The sequence below is a fragment of the Phyllobates terribilis genome, unplaced genomic scaffold, assembly GCF_046119375.1.
Source record: "Phyllobates terribilis strain yellow unplaced genomic scaffold, ASM4611937v1 Scaffold_7128__1_contigs__length_39790, whole genome shotgun sequence".
Lineage (NCBI taxonomy): Eukaryota > Metazoa > Chordata > Amphibia > Anura > Dendrobatidae > Phyllobates > Phyllobates terribilis.
The window spans coordinates 761-18,171 of record NW_027369869.1 but is presented as its reverse complement, the minus strand read 5'-3'; the positions used below and the strand labels follow the sequence as shown (position 1 = coordinate 18,171).

Here is a 17,411-nt window from a genome sequence, read left to right as displayed (position 1 = left end):
GGGTCCCCATTTATGTTGGAGCTTCTTCTCCCTCAGATACATATACTCCACCCACTGATCTAATATCTTAATGATAACGTTTTTTTTTGTTTCGAACCACCCTTTATATGACCGATATTGTCATAAACTACCCCTTATATGGATACTGTTTTTTAACCGCCCATTATTTCAATTCCGTTAATCAGGAGTCACCCATTTCTTTCATACGTTAAAAGTTCTGTCAAAACTAGTAAATGACTATTTTACCTTTTGCTACCTCTTAATCATTGCCTTTTTTGAAAAAATAAATCCTCCAATTTATATTCATGTTTTCATTTAATTGTTTGAACATTTTTTTGCCAGCGCTATCGAGGGTGTCGGGCCACTATTAGCCATCCCACTAATTTCCCGACTAAGGCCACTAGCATATCACTCCTTATCATGGTAAATCAGGAAACAACAGAATCTACGTACAACAAATTTGAAAGCAGTAACTTACTAAATTTACTTACATAGAAAAAATATTAAATCCCCTATTTTATTTCCAATTTATGTAACATTTTTAATTCTACGAAATCCCCAGCTTCATATATGAACCTATGGTAACCGCCGCCCCGCCACCTCTGCTTCCGCTTCACTAGATTGACTCCTCTCTGTCCAGCGCCACCACCAACTCTCCATCGCGCTCGCCTAAAGATCTTTGCCTTGACCCACGCCTTTCTTGGCCTCTCTCTCCACCTCCACCTCCACCTCCACCCGCCCCTCACAGAATTACCAACCCCTTCACCATCTTCCTATTCCCCATTCGCTGGGATCTGACCCACACCATGTTCAGATCTAGACCTGAATTCCATTCCGAATTCTACAAGGAAGAAGCTTAATTGGAGTTGATTCGTGCAATTCCAGTAGGCAGAGAAGCTTTCCACAACCAATTATGATTCTCAACTCAACGTTGTCGTTGTTGACGGTCCAGAAACTACATGATGTTTCTAATAGAGTTTGATCCAATAAAGGATCCTTAATTCAATAATGAAAGATGCTTTAAATACAAATGAGATAACTAATAAGGAGAGATTTACTCCCTAGTGGAGACGGTTAGTTATAACCACTAAGACTAAATCAACCTAAATAATAGTAGAAGTTTTTAAATAATTATTTATTCTAATATTCCCCCGCAATTTGATCGTCGGTAACAAAAATCCAACTTGAAGATGCGATTTGTTGAAGATGGAGTTGAACCAGTCTTGGGTTTAATGGAGTCGGGGTGATCGGATCTAAAGTTTGTCAGAAGTCGGTCGACGCCGAACTTGAGATTGTTGAAGTTGGAGGACGCCGATCTTGAGTTTTGTTGAAGCCGGAGGACGTCGATCTTGAGTTTTGTTGAAGTCGGGAGACGCCGATCTTGAGTTTTGCTGAAGTCGGACGACACCGATCTTGAGTTTTGTTGGTACAGTCGTACGAAGACGATTTGAGGTGTGTTGTTGTATTCAAACGACGTTGATCTTGATTTGATAGCGGAAGCATCGTCATTGGATGTTGATGAGAGTGTTTTTATGGTTTTGGTTTTGAATTGTAAAATGGTTATGTGTTTATCACCTTGGTGAAGTGAACAGCGATAAAAGGTTGGCTCTCTCGGCTGGTTTGTGGCTTGTGGTGGTAGTTTCAACCATTGGAGGTAGAGGAAAAAAAAATCTTTAGGCTCATGATACCATAATAGAGTTTGATTCAATAAATGATCCTTAATTCAATAATGAAAGATGCTTTAAATACAAATGAGATAACTAATAAGGAGAGATTTACTCCCTAGTGAAGATGGTTAGTTATAACCACTAAGACTAAATCAACCTAAATAATAGTAGAAGATTTATTTATTCTAATAGTTTTGACCTCCAACGACTTGTTGACAGGTTCACATTACGAGAAAAAAGGAAACGATCATGAAGAAAAGCAGAGCTCAACGACGGAGGAACCCAAGAATTGAAGACGACGATAACTCAAGCAGATAGGTGCTGGAGAAGACGAAAAAGATGGATGAAGTTATTTTGTAGGTGACTAAGAGAAATCAATAATAAATTAAAATGTGAAATCGACTTTCAAAGGTTCGAAACCTCGTAAATCAAGTGATTACTATAAAATCTTAAGGGTGGATATGTAATTACAAGGATTTGACAAAAAAATTGACGAAATGGAAAAAAGGGTGGCACTTGATTAACAGAATGGAAATAATGGACGATTAATATAATATCGGTCATATAACGGGTGGTTCAGAACAAAAGAACACTAATGATAATTGCATCCTTCCATGGCTCTCGGATTTTGGCTCTCACTTCTGCCGTCAGGGCAGTGGTCGGGTACGTAGTTCTTCCATCTTGTCATCCTCCAAGTCCATCGCCAATCTGGTTATCATCTCAGAAGGAATTATGCTCTCGTGTCTCTCTCGAACTACTCTGTTTGCCTTGTGCCATGTCCTTGTATGACACAGTCTTCGTTGCATCCATCCCCTTATCCACATCTTTCTTGTTAGCTTTAGCCGCCGTCGGAAATTCCTCTTCCATACTACTCGATTCCATTTCCCTCTTCTTGATTTTCTTGTTGCAGAATATTAGCTTCTTCGCTTGATTGATTCCGGCCGTCCTTGGCAGGAAAGTCACCGTCATTTTCCAGAGTGTTTTTTTGCACCTCGCGCCCTCTAAAACCCAAGTCGCGGTGGTATGGAATCTGCTAGTGATTTTGCCATTATCTCCCCCCTAAAGTTAGCACAACAGCCTCTTTCAAAGTTGTTACAGCTCGGACGGACAACAGCTCGTGTGAGGGGATTTCGCCCTTATCTATCTAACCTTCCCTTAGACTATCCCTTAAACTACCCCGTTGACATTAACTTTTTTCTTCTCTCCGGTCAACGTGGGACAACACATTTCTGCACTTGCAACAGTTAGAGGGCCTGATCTGTTGTTGATTGATTAACAATAAACTTCCTATAGCAACCAGAGTCATAATGACTGAGCTCTTTTGGCCTGTTATGTGTTACACATTGATCTATTAATACTTTATTGCCATGATTAACGGGTCATTTGATGGACCATTTGTCTTCTTGAACTGGAGCTTGAACCCTTTGTTGATGCTCTTTGTCTGAGCAATTCACGGGACTTTAAACTACACAGCAATTCAGCTCTCACATTCTAAACAGAAATTGTAATGAAGACATTATTTTCTCCAAACTTCTGATGATTGCATCTTAGTGAACAATCTCAATCCTCAAGTTACAACACTAAATAGACTATTGAAATTGTCTCAAATTGCAAGCAAAGAACATTACAAACTTGAACTTATTCTAGACAATTAGGTATAGAAGGATGAAAAACTACATCGAAATTTCATCCATTCTGCAATTAAGGAATTGCAGATCTCAGTTCTAAATTGTCAACAATCAGAAATTCCTGCTACAGATCCACAATTACAGAAAACACCTGAAAGTCTTACATACAAAGAAAGAAAAAAAAAACAGACAACAGATAGAAAGATGCAATCCATCAGAACAGACTCCATACCATTGTTAAGCTTTCTTCTTAGGAGATTTGGCAGCCTTGGATGGTGATTTAGGCTCCTTAGAAGCTGCTTTCTCAGACTTCTTTGGCAAAAGGACTGGATTGATGCTTGGAAGAACACCTCCATGAGCAATGGTTACACCCTTGAGAAGCTTTCCGAGCTCTTCATCGTTCCTCACAGCCAAAAGAACGTGCCTCGGTATGATCCTGTTCTTCTTGTTGTCTCTCGCCGCATTTCCAGCAAGCTCAAGAACCTATCACAAACCTAGATCGTCAGATCAACTTCAACAACCCAAATTAAACCTAATCCAATACAAGCATTTATCACACTAATGCATCCAACGAGACAGTATTTGTTCTGATTTCCATATAAACAGATGCAAACCCTAATCCTAGAAATTTAGGGCAAAATTGGAAAAACGAATCATTCGATTGAGCATCGGAGATTAGAAATTTACCTCAGCAGCAAGATACTCAAGCACAGCTGCGAGATATACCGGAGCTCCGGAACCGACTCGCTTAGCATACCTGCCGTTCTTCAAATACCGCCCGATCCTACCAACGGGAAACTGCAAACCAGCCTTGGTCGACCTGGAAACCGACTTCTTCTTGGGACCACCGGCCTTCCTTCCGGCGGCTCCCTTCTTGGCCTTCGTTGTGGCGTCCATTTTTGTGAGCTAGAAAAGTCGCCGGAGAAATATTAGGGAGATTTGTATGAAGGGAGGAGAGTGAAGGTGCTGGTGTTTTATATGGGGCTGAGTTTGTGCGAGAATGAATTGTGAGGGCGAGAAATGAAAATAATTTTTTACAGCCTTTTTCCTTTGAAAGGAAGGGGAAATTTTAAAGGAATTAATTATTTACTTAAAATTTTAGAACAATAAAGTTTATTTAAAAAGTAAATCGTGTTTTTAATGGGGAAATAAGAATTTATATTGTTGAATTCAATAGCATACAAACCCTATTAAATTTAGGATTATTGATTTTTTGATAAGAAGTTTTTTTTATTGATTATGATTTCTATGAACAATATGTTTTATGACATCAGATCTGTACCACGAACAAAAAAACTTGTTCTACGAACGACTATCTACCAGCTGAAAGTACTTGACTCATATCTTGTTGGAACTAAATGAGATAATCTTATATTTGATAGTGTCTCGGTACATTAAAATGGACATTCCTTTTCAATTTCTCTTCAACCCACTGAAATGAACAAAACAAGATAATACATAACAATCTTTTTTAATATATACAGGAGATGGAGAAAATTCTTTATAAATAGTAATAGTCTATAAGGTACATTCATGATTCATCAGAAACGAAAGAAAACGGTGAATTGGGCCAGATATCACGAGAATAGCCTCTCACTTCAGATAATTCAAAAAAAAAATTAAGAACCATCAAAGTATTATTGCAGAATCTAGTACTGCCATCAAAGTATTATTGCAGAATCTAGCACTAATCAAGGACAAGATGCATAAGCTACATACTAAATCTCTGGAAAAAACCTTCTTCATACTCCCTAGTTCACAACTGTATATATAGTCTCAATGGAAACCAAAAAAAAAAAAGAACAGAATAGCTCAGAATCCAGAAGAAAAATCCACTGACGGAACGAAGCAAAAATAAAAAAGCAAGGCATGGAAAGGCACTATAATGTCTCAATTTGGCATGAAGAATCTTCCTTTGCTGCTGCCTGAAACTGACCCATGAATGGCTGCATCGGATCAAAAAGTATGAGCGCTGTACAGTACTGGCTGAGAAGGCTTCGTTATGCAGGATCTAAACTAGAAAAGTGAAATTTGTTTTTGTATGTACCAAGTAGCATGCATGTATACAAGGGGAAAAAATTCAGCATGCATTTTTCTGTCAGTTCTCATCCGCCTGCATTTCACTATGGCCCGTTAAGTGGTACATGACCCGAGCAAGCTGCTTGTTTGAAATTTTGGTATTTGGTCGAGTTTTATTCAGAAACTGGGACAGGCTTTTCCAGCCATGAAGTCCCACTGAAAGCCGTCAATTGGTAGCTCTTTCTGTATTTAAACACCTACAAAAGAAAGGTTAAATCAGCAATTTGACTTCTTAAAGTACCAAACCATGCTGATAAATAAAATCTTACTCGCTCCTGAGTCATTGTTCTGAACCCGAATTTGTCTGTCCAAATTGACTTAGCTTCCTCCGCTGCTGGAAGCACCAGCGTTTCCACATTTAACGACGAAAGCAGCCCTTCGATACAGGCGAATAAAGCTTGAAAATAACCCTAAACCAGAGAAATGACAATTAGTGTTCAACTGAACTGACTAGGCATAAATAAAACATATATTATTTGTAATTTATTTACCTTTCCTTGACTTTCTTTAGAAGTAGCCACAAGAGGAAGTTCAGCCGCCTCACGACTAAATATCCTCACAAGGCCAGCAGATACTACCACTGACCTGCAACACCCAGAAATTAAGATTATCAACAAGAAATTAAAATTTGAACTAACTTCTGTCAGATAACGTACTTCACAAGCAGAAGTACAGTATACATTCCCCCAAATTCTTGCCCAGATATATTTCTCCTGGAAAGAAAAATAAGAAAATTTGTCAAAATCACACACCAAGAATCAGTACAAGCAGCAAAAGCATATGGTACAAGGAACTGACCCATAGACCATTACAGGTATGAGATCACGACCAGAACTTGAAACAATAGGATTAAATTGCTCCTGCACCAACAAAATACATATGTCATCCAAAGCAGCATAACAGGAACAAGAAAAACAGGCTCATCAGCTTTCAAACACCATATGAGTGTGTTACGTAATAAAAATAGGCCCATATAATTTTAGTAGGCTTTTATTAGGATTTCCTAGTAGCTTTAAATAATAATTAGATTAGTAGTAGCGATTATCCAAGGGATCAAATAGAATGGAAGTGTGTCCTAGGCTCTTTGAAGGTGTGACTTCATTGAGATTTCCTGTTTATCTTTGTTTAAGTTATCAGTTACAGCAGTTAGTTTGTTAGTTCATCCTCTTGTCTAACAGAGTGTGTAACAATTAAAACCAGCAGAAGATTGGAGAGAAAGTACAAATTACAAAGAGATTTTGTAGAGAAAGTACAAATTAGAAAGAGATTTTGGGTTGCTTACTAAAAAAGCTATAAAAATTGGGAGAAAGCACAAATCCAACATTTTGTAAAATCTGAATGGGATGAAAATATTTAAAAATTGTTAAGAAACCAGGTAAAAAAATCAAACCGTTGCACATGGTGTAAGTTAATAAATAGCACTTACTCGAAATATTGCAGTAGCCCTAGAAAGCAGTGGCAGATGGTCATTACTCCGTTTACTCCCATTGATCATTAGCCATTGGACATCATCTTCAGGGAAATTGCATACTCCTTTGGGCAAGATGGTCTTGCTAATTATAGATGGTGGGACCATCTGCATGCCCTTAACAAACTGATCCCACAGAACGTCGTGGATTCTACTACAATCCCCAGAGCAGAACCAGTCACCATCAGGAAGAGCCTGTACCAATCACTTTCATATTATAGCTCTTAACTAACCTTGTACAACAAATCCAACATTTAAGGCTACCTTCAAATCGCAAAGGTTATTTTCTCTCAAGCAATTCACATGATACTCTTTCTCACACTGCACACAAACAAATTAGATATCAGTCACAAATTACAACGATTACTACAATAAATTAATCAATCATCATACATACTTGATCACAAATAATCACGGTTCGATCATCAAATGTTTCCGAGCTAAAATCATCAGACCTGACACAAACATAAATTAATAAGACAAAATTGGCTAGTAAGTAATGGCTGTTGTAAGCATATTATATAAATATATGACTGAATTTAGCATATTCATCTTATCACTATATAGAGCAACAGACCTGCAGATGACACAACCTCCATTTTCGAACTCTACTTCTTTGACAACTCGGGTCAACCTTATGATAATTGGCTTCGTGTTGTTGCTCAAAGTGTCTCCAGAAGAAGCTTTAACAATGCAGTCTGGGCAACACCAATCATCTCCAGAGACGAACTGAGATCCCAGGCAAGCTGCAGCAGAAAAAATAGCATTAATTCAAGATTTACTAATGTTTCAAGAGCATAAAACCAGATAGTTCTACTTCCATATCAAGATATTTTTTTCTACCTTCATGATAAGCCCTCGGGCATCTAGAACAAAGAGTAAGCTGTCCTCCATTGCCACAGGTTGTACACATATCATCACTATGGCCTGTGGTCAGGCTCTGTCCATTTGCCAGAGAAGTAGCTATATCATGAAGTGAAAGCCCATTGGAAGTAAAGATGTGGCGGTAACTGAAAGTTAAAAAAGTATGTAAATAGAATTCAGGGAGTGTTCAAACGTTATACTGATAAATCACCCAATAAAAGAACTCACGGTTGGCGCCTGGCAGCCCATCCGGCATGAGATTCAAATTGCGATGGGCTAATCTGTTAGCACATTGAAAAGAACTACTTATAAAAACAAATAAGTCTCCAATATAAACAAAAAAAGATTAAACTAATGGAGCACATTATTACCTCGCGGTTGCAGTGATCACACAAGATTCCATTCCCCTTCTTGGTACCATGGAGTATTTTCTGTAAAAATATAGGAGAAAAACACGGAAAATTTGATTTTTGAGACCATATTATAAGATAGAGAAAAGAATAGTATCTTGTCGTTTAGAGTAATAAACCAGAAAGTAAGAAATAATATATTATATTAACCTGTCCTTTAGCAGAATAAACTAAATCAGCGCCGTCCGGAAGTCCATTAGGCATGAAAAGTAGTCTATGTAGGTCATTATCCCTGCCAAATGATAAAAATTGTCAGACTTAAACCAATTGTATGGTATGGAGGAAATGATGTATTCACACCTATGATAAAATGAAGAAAAGCGTCAAAAAGCAACCTCTTTTTACTACCACCTTCTCCCCCCTTCTTCGTCGGTGCAGAAACCTTAGCATTAGATGATTTTGGCCTGAACAAGTAGTAAATGGCTGCTTCAATATAAATATCAAACTAAGAGGTAAAGAGTGGATGATAATGATAAACAAAAGTAGTATTTGACCTTTTCCCTGGTTGTTTTGCTGCCTTTCCATTCTTTTTACAGTGCACTTTCTGATTAGACATATCTTGTTTTGCTGTCTCCATGTTTGTACAGCTGAAACAAAAGAAGCGAAGGATAGGTGACAAAATTAAGTTCCTAGTCTTCATATTACTGCCATATTATAGTAAAATGCTCCAACCACCCTATATGCCTAAAAAGAATAAATGATGATACAAGGAATTGATGGTTTATATAGCTAATTATGAAGTTGACCAAACTATATGGATCGCTCTCAAATCCAAGTCTCCAACAAAAACAATGCAAAAATTTATCAATGGAAAAATTTGGTATTGAACATAGAACAAATTTTATGATTGATTTGCTTAATTATATACTCTTATTCCTAAACATTTCAGGTGTTCAATTCCAGTGGCTAGAGTCAATTGGCAGTTATACGTAATAAGAGCACAAATGAGTTATAACCAACATAGATATTTCAGGAGCATCACATGCATATGTTGTTGATCCAGAAGATTAAAAGCCACCCCCCTCCAAAAATGGAACAAAATCAAATTTTCATATGGCATTGAGGACAAATTCCATGGGTTAAACAGGTTTCCAGAAAAGAGTGTAATATAAGTATACAACTTAGCCAATACTTCCTCAATGCATATTTACCCAAACACAAGCTTTAAAAGAAGCACAAAGAACACAAACAAATATTTTAGAGAAGAGAAAGTTCTATACCTCACAAGTGAATCAGACATAGTAAGAGATTTTCTTTGATAATTGTGATCCATCTGAGCTGAGTCATCACATTGTTGAATATTAGCTGCATTTGTAAATCCAAGAATAATATAAATCAAATTTATATTGCAAAAAATAGCATGCCAAAACTTGCAATACTGTTACCTTTCCAAGCTTGAAAAGAGAGTTCATTGACAGATGGACCAGCAATGTCTTTAACAACATTCTCAAGCAAGCCGAGTGGGGATGTCTTTAGTTCTGCAATAATGCTGTAGATTGGTTTTCCATTCTCCAAATGTATGTGATTATTTGGATGTCTTGTTTTGGCACCACCTGCATGCTTCTCAAACTCATAAGCACTGAGGACCTGCTCACATAATTGAAGAAATTAACCAAAAGACTCATCTACTAGCTAGTAGCTTCTTTCAATTCGAAGGAATTTAATGTGCCGACAGATAATCATGTAGTAGCCCTTACATTATTATAGCTACAATTTGAGCAACCACACAAATAGCCACACCCTTTTATAATTCCAGGCAACTCTACCTGTTATGCATTTAAACCAAGTTAATCCCAGAAGAACTAGTTTCATACAAGTTAGAAAAGGAATAAATGGTGAGCGTACTTACATCCCGTGATGTGGTTATATACTTCACCTTAGCTCCTTCCAAGATGCCAGTTGACAATAACTTCTTGACATTCGTTGGGTAGCTATTAGGTAGTATCTTCTTTGACATCTTCAGCTCCATACTATGTGGGTTTCTACAATCATCTACAGACATATCACCCCTATGAATCCCAGCAGACAAAGACTGCTGAGCTTCTCGGTTGGATAAATTACTAGTACAATCTTGCTTATTCTTACTGAATTTGAATGTAATCTTCCTAACTCCTGTCGAGCTAACATGTTTAGGAATTTCCAAAATAACACGAGAAGTCATCGGCCCAGAATTATCCTCATCACTCAGCATCTCTGCACTTAAGGAAGTTATTTCTCCAGAATTGTCTTGATTATTACGACCATTATCTGCTTCCAAGGCTTTACTAATACAGCCACTGCCATGCATGATCGAGGTGTTTTCATTCTCTCGAGGAGAAGTGATTGATGTAGTGACCACGGAACAGACGTCGTCGTTTAAGGCATCTTTTGCCCGTTTTTTGCAAGACTCTTCCTCTAAATCAGTGACAACACAATGAAGGTCCCGTTTCAGCTCATTTCTCGGACTCTTATCATTGTCGAGTTCGCCATTTGACAGTACTGGCGCACAAACTTCCGCCTCCCCCATTTGTATACACTACAGTATCAACGCAGCTTCCCTTCAGACTCACGTACACTGTCAACCAAACCCTAAAACATTCCAATGGCGTCCAAACGTAATTGTTCAAATTCAAAAATTCCAATTCGTCCTCCTAATGAGATAAATCAGACAATCCGCAGTGTCAATTAACCAACCGAGGTACCTTGCATCTGCACGAGAATCCGAATTAGGAAGTTTCTAAACAAATCAAGAAATTCAAGAATAGAGTGCCATATACTCGCGAATTCAATCCAAAAAACAAATTCTGGAGCTCGAATTTGAATCTGGAAGAGATGTAAAATACCTGTGTTGTTTACAGATTCAAACCTCCAATTGATTGATGATTTCGAATCCACGGAGAGACAACCGTTAATTCTCGTAGAGAAAAAGGTATAACAGATCTTGCGGAAAGCCGTTAATGAAATTCCTTCCAAATCGGAAACAATTGAATTCTCTTTCCAGAAACATCAAACAGATCTGAGATTTATTTTTATTTTCACATAAAAACGGAAGATGATACAGAGAGAGAGAGTAGGGTTTAAGGTGGAAGAAGATGGAAGAAAGAGCGGTAAAGACGATAGAAAAAGTTGTTTCGCGGTCAGATTTTCAAGAGGAAGAAAAGGTAGAAAGAGGAACAACTGAAATAAAGAGGTAGAAATTATAGGAAACAGTGGTTGTAATTTGGAAAAGAAGGTGCAAGAAGGAAAAAAGATTTTATGGAAAAGAATAAAGAAAAAGAAAATAAAGATAAGATGGGGTTATGCTGAGGTGGAGGAATCAGGAGCGGTTAGGTTTTTAAGTGGGTCCCTTGATTTCGTCATGGATCGTACGATTGGACACGTGGATATCTTGCAATAGTTTCGGAGGCCGTCACGCAAGCAGCGAAAACCTGTCATGTGCCTACACGTGTAAGTCGGTTTGGACTTTTAGCGTTCAGATTTTTGTTAACTTTGGGCCAAGTGTTAATGGGCTTATGTTTGAGCCCAAAAGGAAAATCCAACAGAATTTTGTCCTCGAGTACTCTCTCCTTCCTCAGTTCTCCATTTTATCCTTCTCGCACATCACATGTTTGTTGAATTGCTTCAATGGCGTTTTCCTTCGCGCACTTAAACCCTTACCCCATAACAAAACAGCTTCCATCTAGAAACCCAACTTTTCTCCATTTCTCCGCCAAGCCATCCATTTTCGTCGCCTTCACATCTACAAAATACCATGACGGACAGCAACAATCGAATATCTCTTTATCTTCTCAGAACCAGAACCAACTTCCACCGGAATTCACCCCCAAGCAGCTCCTTGACACACTTCGCCGGGAAAAGGACGCCGAAATGGCTCTTTGGGTGTTCGATTGGGCCCAGAAGCAGCCCAGTTTCAAGCCTAGTTCACCCGTCTACGAGGAGCTACTGAGAAAGCTCGGCACCGACGGTTCCTTTGATACAATGAGGAGAGTCTTGGAGGAGATGAAGCAGTCTGGATTAACTCCGGAGGAAGGTATTTTCTCGATTCTCATCGAAAGCTATGTTCGATTTGGCTTGTACGACGAAGCTGTTAGTGTGATTGATTTAATGGAGAAAGGATTCGGGTTGCAATGTAGTACACATGCTTACAATTTCATGCTAAACGTCCTTGTTGATGGGGGCAAATTGAAGCTTGTTGAAGATGTCCACTCGAGGATGTTCGGTAAAGGGGTGAAACCTGATGTTTCCACATTTAACATACTGATAAAGGCATTGTGTAAAGCGCATCAAATCAGGCCTGCACTTTTGATGATGGAGGAGATGGGAGGTTATGGTTTGATCCCAGATGAGAAGACTTATACCACAATTATGCAAGGCTATATTGAGGAAGGGAATTTGGGCGGTGCTTTGAGGGTTAAAGAACAGATGATTGAGGCAAAATGTGAGCTCACAAACGTGACTGTTAATGTCTTAGTACATGGATTTTGCAAGGAGGGGAAGATAGAAGAAGCTTTGAGCTTTGTACAAGATATAGTAGCTCAAGGCTTTTTACCCGATCAGTTCACTTTCAACACCCTGGTGGGCGGTCTATGTAAGGCAGGATATGTAAAGCAAGCTCTCGAAGTCTTGGATGCTATGCTTGAAGAAGGTTTTGATCCTGATATCTACACTTACAACTCTCTTATTTCTGGTTTATGCAAGATTAGTGAGTTTCAAGAGGCAATGGAGATTCTTGAGCAGATGGTTTCCAGAGAGTGTGCACCAAACACTGTAACTTACAACACTCTGATCAGCGCCATGTGTAAGGAGAATCAAGTTAAAGAGGCTACCGAATTTCTTCGTGGCTTAACATCTATGGGTGTTCTTCCTGATGTTTGTAGTTTCAATTCTCTTATACAAGGGCTCTGTTTGTCAAGGAACCATACTTTGGTGATGGATATCTTCAATGAGATGAAGAGTAATGGTTGTAAGCCTGATGAGTTCACTTATAATATGTTGATTGATAATCTCTGTTCTAGAGGGAAGATTGATGACGCGCTTAATCTACTAAAGGATATGGAGAGAGTTGGGTGTGCGAGAAATGTGGTGATATACAACACTCTTATTGATGGACTCTGCAAGAACAGGAGGATTGAGGAAGCAGAGGAGATATTTGATCAAATGGAGCTCCAAGGTATATCAAGAAACCTGGTTACCTATAATACCCTTATAGATGGTCTAACTAAAGCTAAAAGAGTGGATGAAGCTGCTTTGTTGATGGAGCAGATGATAATGGAGGGACTAAAGCCTGATAAATATACTTATAACTCATTGCTGGCCCATTTTTGTAGGGCTGGTGATATAAAAAAGTCAGCTGATATTATGCAGACAATGGCTTCTAATGGGTGTGAGCCAGATAAGGTTACGTATGGGACATTAATTCAGGGTCTTTGTAGGGCAGGTAGAGTTGAGGTTGCGACAAGGCTACTTAGAAGTATACCTTCAAAAGGAATAGCTATAACCCCTCATGCATATAATCCAGTTATACAGGCTTTATTTAAAAGGAAGAGAACAAAGGAAGCTATGAGGCTATTTAGAGAGATGATGGAGAAAGGTGATCCTCCAGATGCACTTACTTATAAGTTTGTGTTTAGAGGCCTTTGTAGTGGTGGTGGACCGATTAGAGAAGCTGTGGATTTTTTAGTTGAGATGTTGGATGTTGGATATTTACCGGAATTCAACACTTTTCAGATGCTAGCTGAAGGGCTTTGTGCTTTGGGGATGGAGGATACATTGATTCGGGTTGTGGATATGATTATGAGGGTAGCTAAGTTTTCAAGAGATGATGTTTTAATGATTAAGGGTTATTTGAAAATTCGAAAGTTTCATGATGCGTTGGGTACGCTTGGTCATATATTGGATAGCCAGAAGCCAAGAAGAGGGTATTGGTAACGAAGGACATTAAAAAAATGTTGTTTTTCATGTATTAGAGCTGTAATGAAATATGTTAAATGCCCACTTCATATCAATCAAAAGGTTGTGATTATTTTTGTTCACTTCGTGTTTGAGCTTGAATTCTTGTTGTTTTGGAAGACTTATGTTGTCTTCATTGAGCATACATCAATGGCTGATGCATATCCATTCTTCTGGTATGTCTTTCTCCTTTAGATTTCAAATCCTGATTTTTTTTAAGTCATAGCTTTGAATTTATTACTTGGTTTATGCTGATTATCACTACAGATAGATGCTTTGCTTATTGGACATTTAATATTGTTGGCAGACAGTAACCAACCATATTGAGAATGCAAGGGTGTTGGAAGATAAACAACAGGTATTAATCTTATGGACCACATTAGATAGACTTCGAAAGACAGTTTTGACAGAAAATATGATAAGAATGCATCATACATTGATGAACACTTAATACAAACTGTATGGTCAATTCCTTCTTTTATATGTAATGAAGGCAACAAGGAATCCTCCATTGTGGTAAATCATCAAGTGGGTATGTGTCATGATGAATTCAATATTGATCTCAATCAGTATGAACTATGAATTGAATAATTATCTTCTGCATTTCTTGAACTTGAGCTATGTGTTCTTTATGGTTGCTTGTGGGTTCTAGACGATTTAATTATGCTGATAAATTGTCCACAAAATCCAAAAATCACTTTCTTTGTCCAAATATCCCACCAACCTTTTGTCTTGTTCATCTATTTTTGGCTCCAAAAATCAGCAAACATTCACCCTTTTCTCCAGGACTTTCTGTAATTATAAAAACTTTCAGCAAAAATGCAGACTTGGCAGTGCTGCATGTGAAATTAATACTAGTAGTATTTAAATGATGGTCTCTTTATACGTGTTTTTGTGTTCTGTGCTGTTTTTGGGTAATTCATCTCTGATTCTCTGCCCTACTTCCATGTTTAGACTGCAATAGCCATTCATAATTCAATAAAGAAGTTACTGCACCCTATTTTAGGCAATTAAAATAGCAAGACTGTACTACCTTTGTTTCTTGCGACCCTTCTCATTTAGAATTTTATATGTAATGTATTGAATTCCAAATTTCAGCATGTGGTATATAATATATTAACTGCAGGATATCAATCTGACACGTGAAGTACTCATCATCAGTTCATCATAGCACAAATCACTGAATTATAAATTGAGTTATGTTTCATGGTCCAAATAGACACCACTTCTTCTTCTCTGTCCTTGGAGCTTAACTATGGCTGAACAGGTACATGTATAAGATTTAGAGCTGTGAAAGTTCATTTCTTTTGGAATTTTTGTCTCAATCATTTGAATCACTAAGTCTATTCTCCTTCTAGGAAGATGGCTGGCTTCTTGGGCTACAACAACTGAATAGAAGATTCGGTCGTGCAAGGAGTCTTCATCCGGTTTCACTTTCCTCTTCATCTTCTTCTGATCTTGATTCCGAGGTTCGGTTCACATTGTTTTTCATGTTACTTTAGTATTTTATATATTATGTTACAGTAGAAAACTATCAAGTATTTGAATTATTCTATCATGGGCTTTTGTTTTCCTTAACTATATTGCCTTGCACTTTCAATTCAGGAAACAGACTGGGCCAGCCTTGGAAGCACAATAGACCTATTTACAAGGTCATTTCCATCATCAGTTAGATCAAATAGTACTAATGGATTTGGAATGCTGTCACCACCGCGGCCACAAGAACAACCAAGACAAGGAATCAAGAAGAATCAAACAATTAAGAAACCCATAAAATGGTTATGTTCTTTGTGCTCAAATCCAGTTTCTGATGATGATGATCATAACCGATCAGCGGAGATGAAAAAGATGGCTCCACTGATTTCCCTTGGTTACTTGCTTGAACAAGAGAAAATCAGATAGTAATGCTACAAATTAAGTACTAAGATTCATTTACTAGCAAAGGAATAATGTTTAATACTGACGATGTTTTTTTCCCCTTGTTTGTGCTTTGTGCCTTTTAATGGAACAAGCTCAGTTTGGTGGAGTCTAGTCTATTACTATCAAATTCTTCAGATAAATCATCAATATGTAGTATTTACATTTCCTTGTTGGTATCATATATGGCCTTCTGTTGGAGAAAAAATATTGTCCTCTACGAGGTCAGTGGCAAGAAAAGGAAAGGAAAGGAAGGAAAGGAAAGGAAGGAGATTGTTTTTGTTTAATGTGTTTTAAAGGAGGAGTCTAGGCTTTAATAAAGTCTTGGAAATTGGAAGCGGATCAGATAATAGACTTTAAAGTTATACTTTCTTTGTTCCCTTAAGTCCTTTTTTTTAACACTATTCATCAGTTAAGGAGATATTACTCTCCCAATATATAAGTAATAACATAATCATGAGTGATTTTGTTTGATTTATCTCACAATATACTTTAAAAATATCACAAATTTAGATTTTTAGATTAATATATTTAGAGATATATACGATAGAAAATATATATCGACAAATGTGAAAAAAGAAACAGAAAGCAGAAAAAGGGTAGGAGAGAGTATTTCCTCGGTTCAGAATTAGTTAATTTTTTAATAATTATTAGAGAAATTTACTAAAAAACACCCCTTATATGGTGAATTTGACTAAAAACACCTCTTATATTGTTAATTATAAAGCCCGACCCTTTATATCGTTTCCGTTAGCAAATCCACACCTATCCCTCTCTGTCGTTGAAGAAACCGTTGATGGGGCCCACTTGACCTCTCTTCACCTCTTTAACCCATTTAAATGTGCATAATAACAGGGAATTTTATATTATAACTGTTAGGGCTATCAATTGAAATTGGGGGAAAAATCGGGATTGAAATTAGGGGGGAAATCAGGGAAATCGAAGCTTCATAAACCCAGAGCTGAAATTGGTAAGTTTTGTTGATGACTGTCATATATTCGCACTCTTTGCCTCACTTTTCTTCATCGATTGTTCAAATACAATAGTTGAATCTAGGCATTTGATTGAAGGTCGAAAACCTAATTCGGGATTGTTGGTTGAATTGTTTTTTTATTGAACATGTGATGTCTTATATTTCAGGATCTTCCAACTCGTGTAATAACAAAGTCTTCACCATGTGTTATTGCAATCTCAAAGCAAGGATGAGTTATGCACATACAAGAGAAAATTATGGGAGGAGATTTTACAGTTGTTCACAATACAGGACAAGGAGGGGGTGCAACTTCTTTTGCTGGATTGATTATGCATTTGATCCACAAGCAAAAGTATTTATCCAGAGACTGTTGCAACAGAAAATCGGGGTTGAAAACAAGAATTTGGAACTACAAGAAGCACTGGAGATTGGTCAAAACTGTCAAGGAAGAAGGATGGATGTTGTAGTTGCTGATGT

General features: G+C 37.7%; 3 protein-coding genes across 3 annotated transcripts; 1 reads left to right on the top strand and 2 right to left on the bottom strand.

Moving 5' to 3' along the window:
• Positions 1–3,532: 3,532 nt before the first annotated feature.
• On the bottom strand, positions 3,533–4,192 carry LOC141251484 (uncharacterized). The gene is made up of 2 exons (XM_073670338.1): positions 3,983–4,192; positions 3,533–3,778 (listed from the first exon to the last, which is right to left on the bottom strand). The coding sequence occupies exons 1-2, from the start codon at positions 4,190–4,192 to the stop codon at positions 3,533–3,535; spliced, it is 456 nt and encodes a 151-aa protein (XP_073526439.1).
• A 1,295-nt stretch (positions 4,193–5,487) lies between these two features.
• LOC141251486 (uncharacterized) lies at positions 5,488–10,622 on the bottom strand. The gene is made up of 20 exons (XM_073670340.1): positions 10,184–10,622; positions 9,966–10,108; positions 9,814–9,882; positions 9,502–9,703; positions 9,337–9,421; positions 8,611–8,703; positions 8,452–8,520; positions 8,267–8,348; positions 8,078–8,137; positions 7,935–7,987; positions 7,686–7,852; positions 7,420–7,588; positions 7,240–7,297; positions 7,107–7,163; positions 6,801–7,037; positions 6,173–6,234; positions 6,031–6,087; positions 5,866–5,959; positions 5,644–5,784; positions 5,488–5,571 (listed from the first exon to the last, which is right to left on the bottom strand). Exons 1-20 carry the CDS (start codon positions 10,620–10,622, stop codon positions 5,488–5,490), a joined length of 2,421 nt encoding a protein of 806 aa, XP_073526441.1.
• Positions 10,623–11,719: 1,097 nt separating this feature from the next.
• LOC141251485 (uncharacterized) lies at positions 11,720–14,023 on the top strand. Its single transcript, XM_073670339.1, has one exon. It carries the CDS (start codon positions 11,720–11,722, stop codon positions 14,021–14,023), a length of 2,304 nt encoding a protein of 767 aa, XP_073526440.1.
• Positions 14,024–17,411: the final 3,388 nt, after the last annotated feature.